At 40.1% G+C, this 22,567-nt stretch overlaps 1 protein-coding gene across 2 annotated transcripts in view; it reads left to right on the top strand.

Annotated features, from left to right (window-relative positions):
- Positions 1 to 22,567, top strand: part of SMURF2 (SMAD specific E3 ubiquitin protein ligase 2) — a 61,325-nt gene that overhangs the window by 10,617 nt on the left and 28,141 nt on the right. For both annotated transcript variants that reach the window (XM_077188444.1, XM_054644909.2), the window contains exons 2-3: positions 17,143 to 17,181; positions 18,635 to 18,743. In XM_077188444.1, the coding sequence (XP_077044559.1) occupies positions 17,143 to 17,181; positions 18,635 to 18,743 (148 nt within the window). The remainder of the gene's footprint in view (positions 1 to 17,142; positions 17,182 to 18,634; positions 18,744 to 22,567) is intronic.

Genomic DNA, 22,567 nt, shown 5'->3' with positions numbered 1-22,567 from the left:
GGCTCTGGTGCTGCAGCACTGAATGTGACACAGGGTCACAGAGCAGCTCAGAGTCTGCTCCAGACCTTTCAACACTCGGCTTTCTATCCAGGGAATGCTGTTTGTGCCCATGGGATGTTCTGTTGGTGATCTGTTTTATTGGGAAGAAGGGGTCATCTACAGCAGGGGGGCTTTAGAAGAGCTCAAGATGCATAACATGCAAAGAGTTTGAGTGGTTACAGCTGGAAAGAGGCCAGAAGTTTAAAAACAAACAGGAAAAAACACCCACCCCAAAATTTCTCCCATCTGTTCCTTTGCTTCACATGTCCACCACCTTGATACTATATAGAAGAAACAGGGAATTAAGGGCTGGCTTCTAAGTGGCCATGATTCAGAACATAATTCTAAAAAGACTTGCAGATAAGATCAGGGTTACTCCTTATGTGTAGAACAAAAGGAATTCTTCAGCTTTTAGCAAACCTGAGAAGTTTTTTTAAAAAGACCCTTGATTGTAAGAATATCTTGGTTACTTCATTAATGCTGATATTTTCTTACTTTAAAAGGGTCAGAAAACTTGCTGTTAATTATAATTAAATTATGTAGTTTTTAAGTTTCCTTGGCTCATTTCCATGCTGTATTTTCACAAAATTCTGGAGTTACAATTTATGCAACTCCAGAAGTTACATTTTTCAGAGAAGTGTTATCTGCTGTTGAGGAGTTCATAGTATGAAAGATTTGAGCTTTTTTAATCAGAGTCAATGTTAATATGTTAAATATCAAGCAGACAGAGAAAGCTATGAGCTATGGCAGTCATCATTTGTACACTGAGATGGATCTTGCATTCTTTGTGAATATTTCTGTATAGAAGAGGGCAGCCCTTTAGTTTTACAGTTCATCCCCACTGGATTTGCACCAGGGCATCCTCCAGTGTCAGGGGTTGATTTAGTACCTTGTGCTCTGTTTGCACTGAGTGGTGTTGTGAACCACTTTGACTCTCTGGGTGTAGGAAACACACACAAAGGAGCCTAAAAAAAGAGTTTGACCAGTGAAGAAAGAAACCAGAAATGACCTGGACTGGGCAGGTGTATCTCCAGCAAGACACAGATGTGCAGTTTGAAGTTTCTTGTAGAGGTCTGTGTAGACGGAGTGAGGAGAAGTTATGTGTGCATTCAGATGGATGGTTATTTTTTTTTTTTTTTTAGAAAATTGAAAATGAATGAACTGATAAAATGTGAAACTGCAAGGTTTCATTTTAAGTAAACTTAATATTGTCTAACTGTGAAGAAAAATGAAGTTTTCAGACTGTTTTCATATTTTACAGTTATTTGTTGATGCATAACAGTGCTTCACTTTTCCCCCAATGTTTGACACTAGTCCGAAACAAACTCTGCTCCTATAGGACTTCTTTGCCAAAAACTGCTCATTTTCACACCTCTTTGTGCTTTGGACAGTTATAAAGTTATTAAATGCATGATTTTATTCAGCTGATCCCTTTTATCATGATTGAAGGTCAGTGATAGCCTTGTCTGCTTCCCAGGGGGATGTTCAGGATCTGTTTGATCCTTTTGGATTTGGTTTTTAGGTGTACACTACTTGCATCACTTTCAGCAGAAAGAAATATCTATTTATCAGCTTAGTAGAAGAATAGTTATGTGTGAGAGTTGAGGTGTGTCTTTGTTGTTCTAAGACTATGAAATCCCTTAAAAATAGAATACCATTTACACCAGATATGGTGTTAACTGCATTTCATAAAATTACCTTTTTCCAGCAAGATAATTTGTTATTTGCACACATATGCACGTTTAGTGGTTTTTTATTCTGAGGGCATGCTTTCTTCATTGTATTTGGCTAGAGGTTTTTTTCCATTTTAATTGAAGTATTTACAATATAGTTATTTTTGTTGTAGTGAACCATTTTATTGTTTCAGAAATGAATGAATCATATATTCTAGGTTATTTTTTCCTGGCAAATATTTTTCTTTAATGGTTCCTCAGGGCTAGCTTAAGTTGTACAGATGAATAATACTGGAAATGCAGTATCTGATTCATTATGTCAAAGGTTACAAAGAAAAACCTTTATATATATATACAGGTATATATATATAAATATATATATATAAATATATAGATATATATATATATATAAACCTATATATATATATAAACCTATGTATATATATATATAGGTTTATATATATACTATATAACCTATAGTGTATATATATATAATATAATATATATTATATTTATTATATATTGTATAATATATATAATATATATATTTTTTATATATATACACACACACACAGGTCTTTTGACTTGCAAGAACATCAGCTTTACATGGGACTAGACTGGTTTGTAGCTGTTGCAAGGCAATGAAGAAATTATGTTTCTTGAGTCTGTTGTTTGCTCTGACTTCACCTCCATTTCCTAAAATTCCAAGATTTTGTTCCCTTTCCCAGGTTTCTCTGCTGGCAGAGCAGGTGCTGGCTGTGCAGCTGAACTCCCAGACCTGGGATCCCAATTTTCCAAAATGGTCCCTTTGCAGGGGCAGGGTGTTTGCAGTGGTGTTGGATGGATTTTGTCATGAGAGAAGGGGTCAGAGGGGATCCTCTGCTATGCTACAAGGCCAATGAAATTTAATTTTGGTACCAGGTACAGCAGAAGGTAACCACAGGGTGGTGTGGAATCTGCTCATGGTAAATGGTCTTTGCATGTTGAATCACAGTTTCTGTCTGGCCTTTCAAGTCAGTCCCAGGTGGAAGAGTCCAGGTGCATTTCCCTGAGTGCTCAGCCTGAATTCAGCAGCCAGATTGAATGATAGAGATGAGTAAGTGGCTCCAGAGCCCCCTGAGACAGCAATGTCAATACTCTGTGTTTTTTGTTAGCTGAGTGTGCATTCTCTATACTGAAGTTTAAAACATTTAGAAGAGTAAGAGTATCAAAAGAGCATCTACTATGTGGGCATGTGTTTCTGTGAGCACTCTGTGTGAAATCTGTACAGACCAGGTCTGCCTTTTTTTTTGTGTCTATTTAACTGATTTATGTAATGTGGAATGTAAAGGATTAAGTTCTGGTAGATTTTGTTTAAGCATAAAAATATCATACACAAATTGTTTTTCATACATTTCCCAGATTCACTATAGGGAGGTTAAAAAAAAACCCAACAAAACACCAAGCCACAAAAAACACCCAAAACAGCAAAACCCACCCAATTCTCCCTGTGTTTTCTCTATTGCCCCTACCCTGAGCTTCTGTCCACACAAATATTTATAAACAACAAGTAATGCACTTTCTTTTGCATGCACAAAGCTCTGGGGAAAATGAGGAAATGTTTCAGTATGTGTAAGGCGTTGAATACTTTGTTTTGCTCTGATTTATCTTTCAAAGAGTTGTGGAGTCCTGCCTAAAAAACTAGAATACACTCCCTGTGAGCTTATGTTACCTTTGTGTAAAACAGTCAAACCTCTACTGCTGGAACTCAGAAATTCATGGACAGAATGACGAGAACAGTAAAAATGACTTTAAAAAATGTGGTGATTGGATAAACTGGTATGAGCCCAGCCGCCGAGGATAAATTGATTTTGCTATTGCTTTAAATCTGTGATGTGTTGGTATTTTGGCAGAGTAAGAAAAACAAGGATATTAGAAAGTAATTTACTGCCCGGGATTAGTGAGGAGTGTTGTGTTCCTGTGACTGGGCTGCTGGAGATGTGTCTGATAAACAGGACGAGGTCTAGTCTGACAGCTGGCAACAATAGCCCGTGCTCAAAGTCAGGTGTACTAAATTAGCAAATCTATTACAAGGCTGCAGGAGAAATCTCACAGAAGACAAGCCTTGTAGGCAGAAGTGCTGCCAAATGGGAAATGATTCATCGTCTCTGAATGGGATGAGCACTGAGCAGAAGCAGTTTAAACCTCAGACTGCTTTGGCTCATAAACCACCAAATATGCGATTAACACTTTATCTTCTCCAATCCCGTGGCTTTTATTGTCTCCTGAAGAACACCCTGTATTCAGGAGCAAAATCTGTGAGACTCATTTGTTTCTTCTAATCTCTCATTTGGAAGTTTGAACGTGTTTAGGTATTTTTTTATTTTTAGCTAAAGGACAAAATGTTTGTGTGTATCCTAAAAAGCACTCCTGTCCCGTGAGCCTTCAGCAACAGCACCTTTTAGTGAGCACCAGGAGTGCAGGCACAGCTCCCTGAACTGACAAATAAACTACTTACTGTACTTTATTTGCTTTTATTTAGTGAAAATACATGATTAGCTGGAGATGTAGTTCAATGTAGGATGCCAGTTCCAGGGTGATCACTGCATTTTGATTTTGAGTATTTTAAAAACTTGCATCACTTTAACATTAACAATGCCATTCATAGTCTACAATGCTGAAAGATGAACAGGAAATATATTTATGAATCCTTAAATTTAGTTAATGCAGAAAGGAGGTACAGTTTAAAAAGTTGGATGAAGCAATGTGAAAGAAAAATGCCTGTGCCCTCTTTGTCTCCATCTAACTGATCAGGTATTTATTATTAATTTGTTATTATATCTCTGGTCTTATTTTATTATAAATTGTCATATTGGCTCTAAGATACATAAATGATAGAGAAACTAAAGGAATTAGGTAATTGGAAGGTGTTTAGTATTAAATAATTGAGATGTCAGAAGATAGTTGCGAAAGGAAATAACATTGTACTTGGAAAGTTTATATATTTGTTTAGCAAATAATTATGTTTGGGTGCCCTGAGATAGCACTCAATTAGCAGTTGAGATGTCCAAGGAGCAGTTGTGTTTAGGAAATGCATGTAAAGGTTCCTCTGGAAAACTTGGTCTGCTCTTACCTTGCTTGTGCAGGCAGGTAAGAAATGGTAGAAATCAGAAGTTATTTAGTATAACACCTTGTGAGCAGAACTGCAGGAGGTTCAGGGTTCCTGGAGTGAAAGGCTGCAGGGAAATGAGGCTTTTCCATTTCTGTGTCCCCTCAGAATCCCCATCGTGTCCACCTGGACTGCCTGAAGTTCATAACTGCTGTTTGAGGTCCTTGGAAATACTTGGATGCTCCTTGCACTTGGGAGCCATTCTGCCTTCTGTAATGAAAGGTTCTTGAACTTGTTGGGAATATTTTCCTGTGTTTTTATCCATTTGCTGTACTGCTAGGAGTGTTGATGCACAGTGTTACACTTTTTGCATTCATGTAATCACCTTACACTCCTCTTTTCAGTCTCAGCTCCTCCCCATTATCTTTCTTAATCTTCACTCTACCCTGCTTAATATCTTCTACTCTGTGTTCTTCTTTTTCAAAAACATTCTTGTAGTTTTACTTCTTGAGCATTGCATCTTGCCAAAAGGTTTCTGAAGTTGTAGTTTAAATGGCATGGCAGTGGTTTTTGGGCAAGATCCTTTATTTCCATGCATTGGTGAGCTATTTCATCTGAACCTCTTGGTGTTCTGTTTCTTTAAATTCCCTTTTATATTATTTCTTACTGTATTATATAAATTGTACTGATTTGAGTAAATAATTTAAGCAACTTGTGTAAAACCAAAGTAAAACAAAACCAAGGCTTTCCTGTAAGTTGCTTTACTTCAGTTGAAATAAATAAGATTGCTCATTCAGTTAGCTCATTTCTCTTCTACAGCAGCAGCTTCTTAAAACTGTTTGGATTTGTTCTGTAGGACACATCTGTTTAAACAGAGAAACCAAACTGAATCTGTCCATATTAAAGGACTGCAATAACTTAATCAGTTTATAAATACTATAGACTAATGGTGTAATCATCTCCTGGAGATGAGGCTTCATGGGTGTGTGGTGGGGGATAAGACTGGGCTGAGGTACATGAGAGTTTTAATGATGTTTGAATGGTGACATTGTCTTGCTTTTCCATGAGTGCTGCCTTGAAGCAGCTGGAGTTTTCCTGATTTAGATGATGTTGCATTTCTGCAGGCACAGACAGAATTCCAGCATCAGAGGCATGACCAGGTAAAGGGGTGTGTGTGTATAGTCCCCACACCTTCCTGCTGACCTTGCTGTATTTTTAGCAGAAACCAAACTGTCAGGACCAGAGAGAGAGGGGCAACTTGCAGAGTTGAAAGCTTTCCACTAAAACCAATTTTCCAAAAAAATGTGAATATAGGGATGTTGTGCTTGAATATTCCAACTGTACTAAATAAGAAAGAGGCAGGATCCACATATTCTGAAGGAGACAGAATGTCTGAGGTTGTGGATATTGATGATAATGCAGGAGGATATAAAAGTACATTACTCATCTGTATTGCCCCATATAATGTCAGTACATCAGGTGTAGTAATACAACAAAATTGTGCTGAACAAGGAGTTTGGATTAAGGGCAGATGCTTAATTAATGTTTTTTTGCTAGTGATAGTATCAAAATCATGACCTTCTTGAACTCTTTAACATGGTTTTACTTATTAGAGGATGATTTTTTGTGAATACTTAAACATATATTTGAAATGCCAGAATTCTTTTTTTCTCCCTAATAAAAGTTGTTGCCCAAGCTTTTCTCATGAGTTAGGAATTATTTCTTAAAAAGCATCTGACAATCCTTTTGGTAGCACTGATAAAATCAATATGTACAGCATTTTGCTGGAGTGGCATGGGAATTACTTGTGAAGGGTAAATTATGTCCGTGGTTTTGGGGTCTTTTTTTCTTTTTCTTTTTTTTTTTTTTCCCCTGGTTCTTTTCCTTTCTCCTCTTCCCAGAAAAGCCCCAGCAGTAGTGGTGTTCCCCAGAGACCATGTCTGCAGCAGAGACAGAGTTTTGAGATTTCCTGTTTAAATCACACGTGTGGCCATGTCCTGACAGCGCTGGCAGCCCAGCCTGGAACGCTGCTGGGACCCACAATCCCTGACACCAGGAGTCTGACTTAGCTGCAGGTGCCTCTTGGCTGAGCCCTTTTTAAAATTCAGGGCATTTTTGTCCACTTGGTAATTAGATCATGAATTTCTTTTGTTGTTGCCTCTACTTCAGCTCATTCAGAGGGTGGAGAGTTTTACTGCAGTGAAACAAATCCAAGGGCTCTGCTCCTTGCTGGCAGGTTTGTCCCCAGCACATTACATGAAATACATCAGGCAGAGCTATCATTTATTTCTCCCATTTATTTCTCCCATTAAATTTTTCCTTCATGTATTTCTCCCATTAAATTTTTCCCCCCACTCCTGTTCCTTACAAAACAGACTGAAATAGATGGGTGAATTTCCATGGCCATGGTACCTTTTTTATTTACCCATCAGAGGAATGATCCTGTGCTCCCTTAAGTATTTTACAAGTTGTTAACTTTGGATTAATTGCTTCTGTTTTGGTTAAAAACTAACTGCTGGGATTATAAAGAAGTCTTTAAGGACTGAGGTAAGATTTTTAGCACAATTTTAAGAGTTTGAGATAAGAGTGAGCCCCTTTTCTTTTCTTGAGCTCTTAAAACCTATTTTATTCCAGTACTTATTTACTTCACTCACACTTGGATATAAAAATCACCTCTGCAGTTTGAGATTAGTTGATTTTGGTAATGGTACTCTAAAGATTTTTTTTATGGACTATTTTTTTAATATTGCAGGAGGGTAAGAAATAACTGAGACTGTTACAGCAAACATAACAGCAAAGTTGCAGGATTCTTTCATCTTTTTAATGGATTTCTGTTTCCCACCCTGATTTTGTTTACTGGAATGTGATTTTATACTTGTCACTAATATGAGAAACAGAAGGAATAACTTTGAAATTGGTCTGAAAATTGATCTTTGCTGGCTTTTTTCCTTTGAAGCATTCTAATGGCTCTTAATTTAAAGCTGTGTTGTTCCCCCCACCCCAGGTGACAGCACAGTTCTGAGTCTCTGTAAGTGGTGTCTGTCCCACAAGTCCATGGTACAGTAGTGGTTTGTTTTTCAGATGTTGAAAAATGGGTGAAATGGGATGATTAGGCCATTTTGGAGGAGGGTGGAGAAGAGAAATGGAATTTATAGTGTATGAAAGTTGTGCATTGGAAACATCCTGGCTGGTCTGAGAGGCTCCATCCACACTAAACCAGGAAATGCAGATATTCCCAATAGCCTTTGTTTTCTTTAAGTTTCCCACGTGTTCCTTCTGCTTCCTTCTCACTGAGCTGTGGCTGAAGCCCGAATTTCCACAGAGCCCTGATGAGCATGGTTTATTTGTATCATTCAGCTTTAATTTACACATTTGGTATCTAGCTAAAAAAAAAAGCAAACCAAACCCAACTTTTTGTTTCATCTACTCACTCAACTTAACCTGAATTAAAGTGAATCTCCATGAAAGAGACTTGTAAAGCTTTCTGGTAGGGTTTGCAGTGCCTAGGGAGGGCTGCTATCTTCATTGCAGAAGTGGCAGCATAATTTCTTTCCTTCACCTCTTGAGAGGCGTAGCAAACAAAGTGGCCACATGAATAGGGAGGGTGACGTGTGTGGCAGCGAGCCCATGGCTCACTGAAGCTGGGAAACGTGAATGCACGAGCGGCACGGAGGAGGAATTCAATGGGCTGGGGGGTTTGTGGTTTGTTTTACTCTTGGCTTGGAGTGGAGTAAGGGAGGAGAAGTGGAAAAGGAAGCCTTTTGTTTACAGTGAAACAATGCTGTGAAGTAGACATCGTGATGTAAAAACAGGAGTCTAAACATGGCAAATCTGGGCAGGCTCCATCTGGCCGTGGCCACGAGTCACTGCTGCAGTCTGGAGTCGCTGTCGTGTCGTCCTTCCCTTACGGGAATTTAAAATAGCCTTGGAGAGTCTCTCCCAGAATTTTATTATTGCATGAGATGAATGATTTATTGGTGTAACTGTTTCTATCCAGTGATGCATTGCATCTTTGTTCTCTCTGATAAATGTGTGATGTTTTCATTTGGAGTTTTAAACTCCATGAGTTACATTCTGTGCAAGTTATATGGGTCTGGAATTCTGAATCTCGTCACAGCACAGCCAATTCTTGTGGAGAACTTAGACTGAGTCAGTTGAGCAGAAAATGGACTGGTTTTGTGTTAGGTTCTGGCATCTTTTGCAGTAGTTTAAATTACGTTGCATTATTAGGGCATTTGTCACTTCCAGATATGCATATTGCTGATTATTGTGGGTTTGTTTGTTTAATCCCACAGAAAAATTCTGATTTGTTGAGACACAGGTTTCTAACTGACAATGCTTGTAATGTATGTGATCCTTGGAAATGGGTTTCACTTTACATGTAGTGTATTAAGGATTTAACATCTGGCTTGTGTTGAACTTACAGAAATGTGTTTATGGGAAAATTTAGAATTATAACAATTAGTGAAGGAAATTCTTGTCAAAAGTGCTTTTCTAGTACCATGTTTATACTAATGCATATTTTAATGGAGTTTATTTTAAAGCTGTCTACCTTGTGTTTGGACATCAGTCTAGCAGTGATGCTTTTATATGTCGCTCAGAATATTTTTCTGCAACCTGACATGTTAGTATTAAATATCACTTTAAAAATCCATTAGTACTTTTGAATTGTTCTAATGCCTGTTCTTGGTAAGAGTTAGAATTGGTACATGATTCTAAGTTAAGTTTGCATTCAATTTAAATGAAGTTTATAAGTTTGTGAGAGAATTAGAAATTAATTTCCTACAGTATAAGCTGTAGGTGTGCTGGGAGGCAGTTGTGCCTGTTGGAGATGCCACCATCCCTTCCCAGTTGCCCTGGCTGCCATCAGGAGCAGAAGGGATTGTGTGATGCAGCTCCTAATTCCCATCAGGAGAAGATTCCCAGGGGCAGCAGCCCCGTGATGGTGTTTGGGGTGTACCTGGCTGCTTGTCCTGCAGCTCTTCCTGCTGCAGAGCTGGGATCCAGGGTGGGGGAGAGTGATTGCCGTGGGTGTCCTGGAGCAGAGTGTGTCTGAAATCAGCATCAGCCTGTCCAGTGGCCTTGGGTGAACTGGGCTTCCATGTGCTGGCACCTGCAGCTCCACGTGCTGCCTCCACCAGGCCCTGCAGAGGGTGAGTTTGGAGTGTTGCTTTGGGTGATGCTGAATTTTACAGCTGGGGAAAATAATGATCCTGTCGTTCTCTGTGTGTGTACATGTTTTGTACTGACTCTGATTTAGAGCTCATTGGGTTATTCTGAGTTTCTGTTGCTTTGTGAGACCCAGAAGGAACAGCTGTCCATAAGTAAAACAGAGCAGCCTGGAAGTAATTGTGTGTGTACTTGCAAGAGAAGTGCTTTTTTGTGTTTTAGTTCTGCATTTCTGAGTGTGCTTTGGGAAATGGAAAAGCTGAATGTTTAAGGAGAAGATTCTGTCTCTAAAAACCTGAAGGGTGTTAACTGGTTATGTTGGTATACTGGTGGCAAAATCTGCTTTTAACTTAATTTTGTTTTTAATAAAATAAATTTCTGAAGCTGCCAAACAGAGGCAGGAGGAAAAACTATATGTCTACATTAGAATGAAATTTAAATTTCATTTGGGGAGCATTCAATTTCATTGGGGTAGCATTTTGTTTTATGGGGTGCAGTTCTCCAGCACAACTGCAGCAAGGGCAGCCTGGCTGATCCCCCCTGCTCTGTGCTTGTGGCACTTCCTCTGCTGCAGGTTTGCAGATGGTGTGACTGAGGGTGAGTCTGTGCAGCTCTAGGGGCCAACACTGAACTAATCTGTCTCCCCAGAAGGTCAATTTTCTGTTAAGCCACTTCAGCTCCCTGCTCTACCTTGTATCCCTGTGCTGGCTGGACCTGCTTTGAGGGAGGAACAGCTGCAGGCCCCTGTACTGTTGGGTGCAACCTGAAACCTTCCAGTGAGCTCCAATCTGCTCGGAATAATGGTCAGCTGCTGTCTTCTGACCCATTTCGTGCTGCAAGACCTCAGCTCCAAGCCCCTGTGCACCTGTAAAATACAGTATTTGCTAGGTTTACCTGCCTTTGTGTGTCCAGTCTTGACAGCAATCCATTGCAACCTTCAAAAATGCAGGAATTTCATTAAGCAAAAGTAAACTCTCAGTGTTACGGTCATGTTCTGTAACATTTTGTTCATTTGCAGAAAAAGCACCTTTCAAAGGAAATGGAACCTTAAAAAAAAAAAACTCCTCAGAGAGATTAACTGTAAAATAAAACTTCATGTGAATAGTTAGGGTAAACAATTTTGTTTCAAAACCTTAATTGAGGTAGTTATTACCTCAACAGCTGTATTTGCAAAATCCATACGGCATTATTTACAGCTCTTTGCTCAATAAATAGTTGAGGACCTCTTGTTTTATATTTTCCCATGTGGGAATTCAGGCAGGTCCAAGGAGGGAATGCAAGCAGAAAAATATAAGTTTCTTGTGAGCGTGCCAACAATGGAAGAAACCAGTAGGAATTTGTTTAAAAATGTTTAAAGTATTGAGCCATCCTGCTGGAACCTGTGCACCGTGTGCTGTTTGCCTGTCACAAATGGCTTTTCTAAAAGAAATAAGTGAATTTTGCAAAGAGTTTTCTACATCGTGGAGAAAAGTACATCATGTCAGCCTTAGGTTCAAACACCCGAGCAATTTCTGGGTCCCAGGGGCAGCCGTGAAGGCGAGGAGGGGCGTGAGTGTGGCTTCATTTGCCTTCCTCCCTCTCCCTCCCCCAAGCAGGCTCATTCCAATCAGCAGTGTAATTGGAATGCAACCACAGTCTGGAGGAGGAAGGGGAATTTTTGGCAAGGAGAGGCAGAGCAGTTGGGAGCTTTATTCAGATTAAAGCATAGACGACCATTCATTATCAGTACAACACACATTAGCAACAGCACAGCATTGTGTTTCTACAGCTGGGACTTATTTCAGTGATTGTATTGCCCCACATAGAACATGCAGACAACTGGGATCTGATCACAAAACCCAACGCTAATGGCTTTCAGTAAAAGATGGTGTTTCTGTAGGGGAAGAAAGACTTGTCTTCAAAATGAGCCATTGTGGTAAAAATTGATAGGCAGCCTGTCACTCTCCCATGTGTTACATATGTTCTTGAACAAGTGCTTTTTCTGGGAGAAAAACCCTCGGGGAAGGAAAAAACCAACAGGAATGATAATGTTAAAACTGTTGGTCGGATTCAGAAGGCTGAACTTGTTCTTCTGTGGTGATGACACGTGGAAAGCCAGAAGATTAGAAAACATAATCTTAGCTTTGGAGCGAGTGCTTTCCTCCCCATAACCTCAGGGCTGTCTGTTGACACAGTGTGGGTTCTTAGGGATGGATGTTTGCCATGGGCTGGGGGTTCTGCTGAGCCATGTGGAGACCTCAGTGTGTTGATTGTGTGTTTCCTTTGCCGTGGGTGTGCTCACTTCCATGGACATTCACGATTGGTTTTATTTTCTGACCTGTCTTCCTTAATCTTTCTTTGATAGTATTGGTGTGTCTCAAATATACACATTTAAAAACTACTTACTTAAGATGGTTTAAGCAATATTATTTTTAACATAGGGATTTTAAGACCAATATATCTGTAAAATGATTGTCTACAGCTGTAGCCCTGAGGTGTTTGTACCTCAGGCTGCTGGGTACAAACACATTTAAACCTCGTAATTTGTCATAAATAAAGAGGTGCATAATAACAGATAACCCAGTCCTACAAACATGCAGGTAACGTAGCACTAAAACCTACCTGTGAAGTAAAGTAGTGGTGCTCCTGTTTTGCAGGTGAATGTGGTGAACAAATTGGCTACAAACAGTTTGATACAGGCTGGAAATACCCACAGGGGTTGAATACACAGCCCTTAAATGTGCGGGTTCCTTGAATTCACAGAACACTTTCTTTCCCTCTAATGTTGCTTCCTCAGCACTCATTCTGGTGTTACCCAGCCTTTGGAGGTGAATGGACCATTGAGGACTCTGAGCTCATGTCTGAGAGGTGGTGATTCTGTGAAATCTCATAGATCTTTATCACTTTTTACTTGTTTTCAGTGCAGGCTTCCTGCATTGGAGCTCCCCTTCCACTTGGGCTTCATGTTCTTCTTCCCTCTAACTGTGGAGACCTGGTGTTATTGATATTATTCTGAAATAAACAGACTTTTAAATACTCATAAAAAACAATGGTAATGTATAACATAGGTTACCTTCCCTAACAAAAGTTTGATGTCATTAAAAGTTGGATTTTTCTGTAAAAATGGTTCCAAAGTTAGCAGCAGTTGTAACAAGAGTTCTTCAGTAACTAACAAAAAGAATAAACAGAGTTCAGAAAATGAGAGGGAAATATTTATCTTTCTATAAAACTGACCTTTTCAATAGTCATAGTTCCTTTCAGTTTTTATGTGAGTTGAACCAATTATTCACCCCCTCTATAATTGCATGTAAATTTTAATAGCTAACACATTGATTACAGGGGTTTGGGGATACTAAATATTTTGCATTTATTTAAAGTAGTTAAATTATTTTTCAGTAAACCATTCTTTGTCAGTCACAGGAGTAATAAATAAGAAAAAGGAAATTGGCAAATATGATTCACTGAATTCCTAGTTTTGAATATTTGTGGCCTGTGTAGCAAAGCTGTCAGAGAAGGAGACTGGGTAGCTTATAACATTATGCTCTTTTCATGTTTCTGTGAGCAGACCTGAGTAGCATATGTTAGAATGAGATCATAAAGCATGATAAAAAAATATTTAATGTATGTATACTATGTAAAATTGGTGTGCTGTTTGTCTTGGCACATATGTATTGGAATATTAATGTTCTCTTCTGCAGACTACCCAGGAAGTCTGTAATAAACAGAAACATAGCAATCCATTGACTCACTGATACTCTGTAATGAATACTTTATCTACACATGTGTGCTAGAAGCCATTAATGTCATTTGATGATGCACTTATGGTACAACACACCCCCCTGTTCTTTTTCAGTGTATCCAGCCACTGGTTTGCATTCTAGTTCCAGGGCAAGTTTCAATAACGTTTTGTTTCAAAAGAATTGTAACCAAAAGTGCCTTAGAACAAGCACATCCACATAATAAATAACTCCTGCAGTGCCCTTGTGCCTCCCGAGGATCCTTTAGTGGTGGGGCTGTGTCGATCTGATAACGATGAGCGATCTGATAACGATGAGCGTTTGGTCCAGAATCATCAAGGGAAGGAAACCTCCCTCTGGTTCTTTCTGGGTTTTGAATCTTTAGCTTAAGTTGAGCTTAGGATAGAGGACTCAAAGAGAATTGAGTCCTGTGAGTTTAGTGAGGATCATTGCCTGGATAAAGAGGAGACCCTGGCAGTGACCTGGAGCCAGAGGAAAAGGCTGAGCAGATCCTGCACTGCTGGGAGAGGCTCTGTCTGAATGCCCAGGGGAAAAAGCCTCAGCCACAGCCTTCAGTCAACCATGAACCATAAATCCATAGGAAACCAAACTTCCTTAGCTTTTATTCTCAAGGAACTATTAATCAGCTGCTTATCAGAATATTCAGGACAGGTTTTAGTACAGTGTTGAAACTGTTAGAAAAGTGGAGCATAAACTCTGGTACTTTTCCCACCAGTGGGAAAAGTTTTGTCCAAAAAAAGTCCTGAGACAGATGAGAGCTCTGTGTGTGTGGAAGAAGATTGTTTCACTTCGAGTTGAGCTGATGCTCCTGGGACCTGGGCTTTTTTACCTAGAAATACCTGGCAGAGAGGGTGTTGTTAGTGGAAGCTTTCTCAGCATCTCTCCTGTTTTGTTAACCTGACAAAGCCAGAGTGGGTTGACATCTGACTTGCCTTAAATGTGGTTACTAGAGAGGGAAAAGCTGAGCCAAAAATATTAGTTTGTTCACTCAAGGCTAATTGTTGGGGAAGCAGTTATTAGTGTGTGTGCTCTGCATGTGCCCAATCTTATAAAAATGAGACTTCAGTTAAATTACATTGGCAGGCTTGCTTTCTTTTTGAAAAGAAGTGTTTGTAATTAGTTAACATTACAATTTCTCTCACAAGAATAGTTGAACCTCTTGTGTCTTGGACATTATACAGTTTCAGGAGCACCCTGTGTGGCTGTGCTGTAGATGAATTTTGATTTAACTATTGGATTTTAAGCCCTCAGCTTCACTTGACACTTCCCATTACTTGAAATGGGTAAAACTGTGACAATAATTATATATATTTTAGAAAGTTGCCATCTGTATAAGCATCTATTTTACTTGAAGCTTTTCACCACTAGATGAAAGGTGGCTGGTGAGCAGTAACTACTGCAGTTCTTGGGCAGATGATGTCTCTTGTGTTATCACTCATCTGAGGATATTCTTGGTGTAATAAAACCTTAAGGAGCAGCAAAAGCAGTTTTTCTATTATCTCTTCTTTTTCAGATGCCTTTAGGTTGTTCTCAAAGTTCCGTATAGAGCAAACTTTAGATTGTTTGGCATGTGGAAGCCTTTGATAACTGTGGGTTTTTTATTACACCATCCAAAGAACTTTATTTGATTTGTGGAGCAGTGATGTGACAGTCTCTTTCCTATGTGTACTTGAGTGCTGGGTATCAAATACCTGAAACATTTGACTCTCTGGTAGTATTTTGTTACTCATGACTGTTCAGATTGAAATTATTGGGTGAAAATCCTTTGAATGGAGCTCTGCTTTAGGACTACCAGTATGTCTTTGAATGGAGAGAAATTACATTTATTACTTTTATCATCCTTAAAAAACCCCTGAAGCTACCAACCTGGAACCAGGCACTTCTTTTTCATGTTATTAGCAGCCCCTTGTATCGAACTACTGTGCTGAAATTTTCCTGGGAACTTTCCTGTAGAAGAGGAATGTCCCTTTCCTGTGGAATAGGTGGGTGTGAAGGAGTTGTTCTGTGCTTCTCCTTGTGTTTCATGGAGTACCAAAGCTCCTCAGACCTGAGCAGAGCTGTAGCCAGATTTTACAGTGCTGAATTCCAGTGGAAAGCAGCTTCATTAAAATCAGCATCTTTATGAATGTAAAAAGTGGGAAAAGATGAATTCCATTGTTCAGAGTGTCCAGGGTGGTGCTCCTCTGCCCTGGCTGTGGGGATCTCCATGGGAGTGCTCATGCTCATGGATTGCCTCTGCCTGCTTTTATTCAGGCAGGAATTGGGATCAGGAGCCTTGCAGGATGGGTGGGAGGGTGTTCTGGGGGGAAGGGTGACCAGTGGTGTTTGGTGTTAGTGGTGCCTGTGGGATGTGATTATTGGATGCACTTTTCTGTCTTTGCATTTCCTGGCACTGATAAATATTGGCGATCTCATAGGAAAAATATCCAAAGGAATCATATAGTGAGGAATCTCTTGCAGCATCAGGTTCCAACCAAATAACTCTTCCCACTCCCCCCCTCTTTTTTTTTTTTTTTAATAGTAGCTGTGGGAATTCATGCTTTTGCTCAATCCCCAAGAATCCCTTTGTGTTATCAGTAAATATTTTAATGTTTCACGGGGGAATCTAATATTTCCTGCTTACTAAACCTGTGATTATAGATAAGCATAGTAGTTGACCAGTGGTGTGCAGTTTGTGAAGTCTTCTTTGTGTACCTTGGCACCTTTATATGAAATTTGTCCCCCTTGACCTTTTATTTATTTATTTGTTTATTTAAATTTATTCTCATAGGAGATTGTTTTCCCCTGGGTATTTTTAGTTGACAAATGCAAATGTTCCTTCCTTTTAATTTAAACAAACAAACAAAAAAAGCCTGAAACAATTATCAGCTACTACAAATAAAAGATATCTTTGGAACCATCAAAACTCTGGCTTTAGAAGTTAGTGTGCTCCACCCAAATGCTTTTCAGGTAAAACCTTTTATTTGTTAAGGATGCAGGATAACAGCAAAGCCTTGGCTGCCTGATGTTCTGTTTTTTATGATCAAGGAAGCTTTTGCTGGGCTGTAGAACTGAGCCTGAGCCCCTGCCTGTGTCCCAGCACTAATTATGGTGAACCAGCCAGGAGTGCTCCAGGTCCCTCTCTGGTGAACTCACAGTTGGCAAAATCGTTGAGGGGGGTTAAAAAAAGCCCCTAAAAACTGAAACTATTGCCTGAGGAAAGCACAACCATCTCACTTCCAGTGTTATCTGCCTCCAGGTGCATTGCTAAAAGTTGGCACTTCCAGCTCAGCTTTCAGGAATTAATTCACATGACAATATAAATGGTGAAGCAGCACAATTCATTTAAGTTTGTTTTATTTTAAGCAGGGTTTTCTGAAGCGCTGGACACGTAAAATAATGTTTTTTTAAAGTTGGCAATCAGTAACTTAATTTTGTGTTTCTGTTCTTCTTGCAGTACTGTGTGCAAAAAACTTGGTGAAAAAGGACTTTTTCCGTAAGTAGCTGTTCTAGTTTTATACATTTATTTATAGATGGAATAAATATTATACAAGTTCTCTAGTCCAGTGTTTGCATATGATCATTATATTAAGATATTTGTAGTAAGAGGGCTGAAGGCTTTGATGTTTTATTTCAGGGCTTCTATTTTTGTCTTAGGTGGCACTCGGCACAGAATCATAATAATAATTAAAACACTGACACACTCTGTCTGTTTTATGGGAGTGGGAAACAAATTTACCCACTCAGGCAAATTACATGTTTTTCAAATTTAGTGCCATATATTTATTAAGTTGTTTTTCATCCAAGAACCTTTTGTCAAGCAAACAGATGTGCTCCTGAATTATTAATAACCACCTCATAACACCGACGTACTCTGAAATTATATTTTAATTAATTTTAATAATGTTTTGAAAGAAGTGCTAAGAAGTAGATGAAGAAGGCAGAAAGGAATGCTATTGCCTGTGTCCTGCATGCCAGATGACCTGCCTGCCACCTCCCACCTTTACAGAAGGGAGCAGGAGGAATTTGGCAGAGCAGACCTGAGCTTTGGAAAGAAACAGAAGAGGCAGTGGTTTGAGATACTTCTAAAACATTGCTTATATCTGGATTTCTGTATTGATTACGAGTTCTTGTGTGTATAGCAGTTTGAAAAACCCCCTCAGATGTGCAGTGTGTGGTGCTGCAGCACTGGTGTCCCAAGGTCCCACTCCTTTGTCCCCATTGCTCTCTGTGACACTTGTCCTGAGCCCTCTGCTGCCTGACCAGCTCTGGCTGAGTCACCTGAAATGCAGCTGGGACCAAGCTGCACCTCAGCAGATGTGATGAAGGTTTCCCCACCTTGGTTCCTCCAGCTGGCTCACAGCAGTGATGAGGGGAGGAATGGAAGTGTGGGGGAAAGGGCAGGACCTGGGGAGTCAGGGGTGGGACCATCCTTGGGTCAGTTCAGCAGGAGGTGCTGATCACTGTGGGCTGCTCTGCCCCTGCTGCTCTTCCAGCCCTGAATCTGGAGTTCAGCACCATCTTTACACTGAGTTTTGGTGTTCAGTGTCACCAAAAATAACCTGTTAGAGGCAATTCTGTTACTTCAATATCAACCAAAACTGTGATTTGATCTTAAATGTATAAAGAATGTAACTCTGTTTTCTCTGCCTTTGGCTTCTTTGTATGCTGATAATTTACTCAAACCTAAATTAGGAGGATTAAAGTGTTTTGATTTTTTTTTCCCAATGTGTTTGATTTACACAACTTTTTCTTAGTCCATATCAGTGAAATAAATTGCTAATTTACCCATATCCTGTGCTGAATATGTCATTCATAAAGTAGGGGTCTTATTTATGAATAAAAGGCAAATAAATCTTCAAATGAAAAAATAAATAACTGAGCAATGATAAAGGACTTCAAAGCATCCTGATCCACTTGGTAGCTTTTTATTCTTTTCTTCCTTGTAGGACTTCCTGATCCCTTTGCAAAGGTTGTGGTGGATGGATCTGGCCAATGCCATTCTACAGATACTGTGAAGAATACACTTGATCCCAAATGGAATCAGCATTATGACCTGTAGGTGGTAACAGTGATACCCAAAGGTTTGAAGTGAAATCCTCTAAATTACACAGACAATGTCAGCTGTTCTTTATCCTGTCCTATGTACAGCTTGGAAAGTGTCCCAGAGTTTATTAGTTTGAGTGAAAAGTCCACCTAGCAAAATTCCACTTTCTCATTTACCTCAAAATTTAAACACTGCCCTTGTTTTTCTGGTGCTGATGTCTGCAGCATGCTTACATGGACTAAAGTGTTGTTTTATTGTGGTATTTTCATGTTAAAATGAAGCAAGTAATTGACAGTATTTCCCTCAAACTGCTCTGCTCTTGATGCAATTTTTGTTGGTTGTGGTGCTACAGTATCTTTTTCTGTGTGCCTTTTGTTCAATTTTCTCTCCTTTCTGTCATTTTCTGTCCCAAATGTTCTCACTCTGAATTATTGTTGTCATCACTTAAGCACCTTTTGGTGCTTTTGAGCAAGAGAATCGGTATGGCACATATATGTCATGGTTTTCCTCTTTTTCTAAAGTATAGAATATTTCTGTACAATGTAAGTTATTAAAGCTTTGATTTTTATGTAGGTCTCTGTGCATGCTTTATTTTCCTTGTCTTTTATTCTTTATCTTTTTCCTTGGGATGAAAGATAGGGAAGAGAAATGAACTGTTTTGCATCATTGTATTCTCCTGTTCTGATCTCTGACTTTCCCCCATGGCTCCATTCCCTGTCCTGTATTATTAGAAACTGTTTGAGCATATTTATGTGACTTTGACCATCACCAAACCTGCAGCAAATTGGTGTTGGTACACAGACAATTTCTTGCTCCTCTTTTTCCCAGGGAAGAAAAGCAGCTTGATGGGTCTCACAGCAGAATATGAAAGGCCTGGTTTAAAGTCATGTCTTGATCTCCTCCTTATTTGAATATCCAAGATTAAATATGTGAAGTCCTTGTTTATAATGTGTTAGTGCAGGATACAGAACATTTTCTGCACTGCTTAACAAAGTATCATGGCAGTTTAGTGAAACAATAATATTATGGTTTTATTATCCAAACCCATTTCAAGCTTAGATTCTGCATGTGAGACTGTAATTCATATTTGTTAAAGAAATGGATGCAAAGCAAGTTTTAAGTTCATGTGTAGCAAATGGCTCTCTTTTCAATTGAAAGAATTCTAAATTAACTTGGTTTTTTAATGGTACTAAGTAATGGTACTAAGCCTATCAAAATATTGATTTATACAGAGTGGAGGTTTCAGACCTTTGCCTTTGCATGTCCTCTCGAAGGATCAGAGTAGAGCTCAAGAGAAATCCCTGAAACCAAGCACAAACTTGGATTGTTTTTCAGCTAGGTGGCTCTGTTAATGAGCATTAATGCCCAGCTTTCCAGGGATGGAAGGTGGGAAGTGCTGAGGGCAAATCCTTCTGTAACCTTTGTGCAACTGGGGGAGGGACTCTGCTGTGGGAGGAGGGTGGGCATGGTCTGGCACTGTGGATTTTGTGCCAGAATTCTGTGGGGAGCTCACTGGTTCCCCAGGGCTGCCCCAGTGCTGGCCAGTTGGAAGTGCTGTGGGACAGCAGAGTTGTCTGGAGTGGCTCTCAGGGATGCTCAGTGCTCCCTGGGCTGATGATTTGATTCCCTTCTGGAGAAAAGAAGCAGAGGACGTGGGAAAGGAGGGAGGATGTTGATATGCAACAAGAGTAATGGAAAAAAAACTGTAAAATCTTCAGAAAAAATTCCTTTCTGGTTGGAACTATTAAGGAAGGATGATGAGAAGGTATTTTTAGGTTGTTTTATAGAACAAGCCATGGTTGTATCTGGATACTGTATTGTCTTTCCAAGGCTGTGATTGTAATCCACAACATATTACAAAAAGCAGAGAGAAGAAGGGGGGTTCTGGCAGAATGTTTTGCTTGAGCAAATTTGAAGCATCTCCTGCTGGATTGTCCAATGGAATTTAGACCTGTGTGAAGTATTTTTTGTTTTCTTCTTGTTCAGAGAAGTTCCCTTAAAAAAAATGATTTTGTTGCATTAGTGTATTATTTTCAATATAAAATCTTGTCCTCTAGGCAAAACTACTTTGTTTGATTCTGGCTGTTGAACTCCCTGATGACAGAAGTATATCCAGTATTTCTAATCCAAAGTAAAAATTTGTTGTGGTGTCAGGCCTTCTTATTAGAAAATAATCCTTTCCCTCTCCAAATTTTCTTCATAATAATTTAACCCCTTTTTTAGTGTCACCTGTTATTCCTTACTCTAGGGAAATATATTTCCATTTATAAACATTTTCACATTATCTCCACTTCCTATTTAAAACAGCAGTAAAAGATTAAATCTCTTTGGTACAACAACTCGCTGCCTGGCTGTTATTGTCAGGTAATTTTTTACTGTATAATTTACTCAGTGGCAGGTCTCAGCTTTTCATCTGCACCAGATATTAAGATAATTTTTTCATGTACCATATGGTGGCAGATGCAAGTGGCACAGTCAGATGGAGCTGTTGTAATATATTCATGCAGTAATGTCTGAATTAAGTTGCTAATTCCAAGAGAATTTTGTGGTTTGCTAACCTGATTCAGCATAAGTAGATATTCTGTTGTATAAGAATTTTTTAGAAGGACTTCTGCAGTGCTCTAAAGTGCAAAAGGAGTTGGCTTCTGCCTTATGTGGTTCTTAATTCAGCTCTTAGTGTGAAAAGGAAGTGGTTGAATTAGCTGCTTGGATTCTTCAGCCTGGATGGGTGTGTGTGTAGAGAGGGGGAATCTGGGAGACTTTCCAGAAAGAAATTGCCAAATAGTTGCTGTCTGGATGTAGTTTAATGTCAGTAAAATACCATGCTTGCCCTGGATGTATTCCCCTTCCTTATTTTCAGTCTTGTTTGTGTTTCCCCTATTGTTCAGGCCTTTCCTCGGAGCTTTTGAATAACCAGACTTGACACATTTACAGCCTTCTTGCATTCAGAACTAAACTACCTAAACCAGCCGTTCAGGAACTTAAATCCCTTTTTTCTCTTCCTTCCCCTTTCTTCCCTGCTGTTGTAGCCAGACCTCTCCCACATTGCCCTGCCCGGTCTGCCCCAGCCTCCCTAGCAGCCCCTGCCCCTAAGGCACAGCAGGTCCCATCCCCTTTCTGTGTGAAAGGATTTGTACCATCACCTCCACCAAACCTGCTCCTGGCCCCAGCTTTAGTCTGTGCCCCTCAAGGGTACACATGGACCCTTCTCCTTTGGGATCTCTCTCCAATGGAACCTCACCCAGCTCCCAAAAATAACTTCTCCTCTTCCCCAAAGTCTCCTCACTGCAGCTTCTGCTGCTCTCTGGTGCCTTCACATCCTCAGGCTGCTGCAGTGCCCTGGCAGAGTCACTTCTCTCCCCCAATCCTCTGCCTCTATTTTGTCTGGTGAGTGCTAAGGATCCTGGATTTTTCTCAGGGAGAGAAGGCAGCAGCTCTGCCTAGTGCTGCTTTAGACAATCCCATCCTAGATGAGCTCCTAAAGAGCCATCAAACAGCTCTGGGCACCTCCTTTTCTTTCTCCACGTGGGGCTTGAGGCCCTTTGGATGAAGCTGATGCCCTTTGCAGCAGCCCGTGAGTACCACACGTCTGTGCCCCTTTCCAGTCCCTTTCCAGTCCCATCCCAGCCCTGTCCCTGCCCCATCCCAGCCCCGTCCCAGCCCCATTCCTGCCCCCGTCCCTGCCCCATTCTTGCCTCGTCCCTGCCCCATCCTTGCCCCCGTCCCGGCCCGGTCCCTGCCCCCGTCCCTGCCCCCGTCCCTGCCCCATCCTTGCCCCGTCCCTGCCCCGTCCCTGCCTCAGCCCCAGCGCCTGGCAGGTCCTGGGGACCATCGC

Source organism: Agelaius phoeniceus, chromosome 19 (genome assembly GCF_051311805.1).
Source record: "Agelaius phoeniceus isolate bAgePho1 chromosome 19, bAgePho1.hap1, whole genome shotgun sequence".
Classification (NCBI taxonomy): Eukaryota; Metazoa; Chordata; class Aves; order Passeriformes; family Icteridae; genus Agelaius; species Agelaius phoeniceus.
The sequence above is the reverse complement of the archived record's forward strand: the minus strand, read 5'-3'. Positions and strand labels throughout refer to the sequence as shown.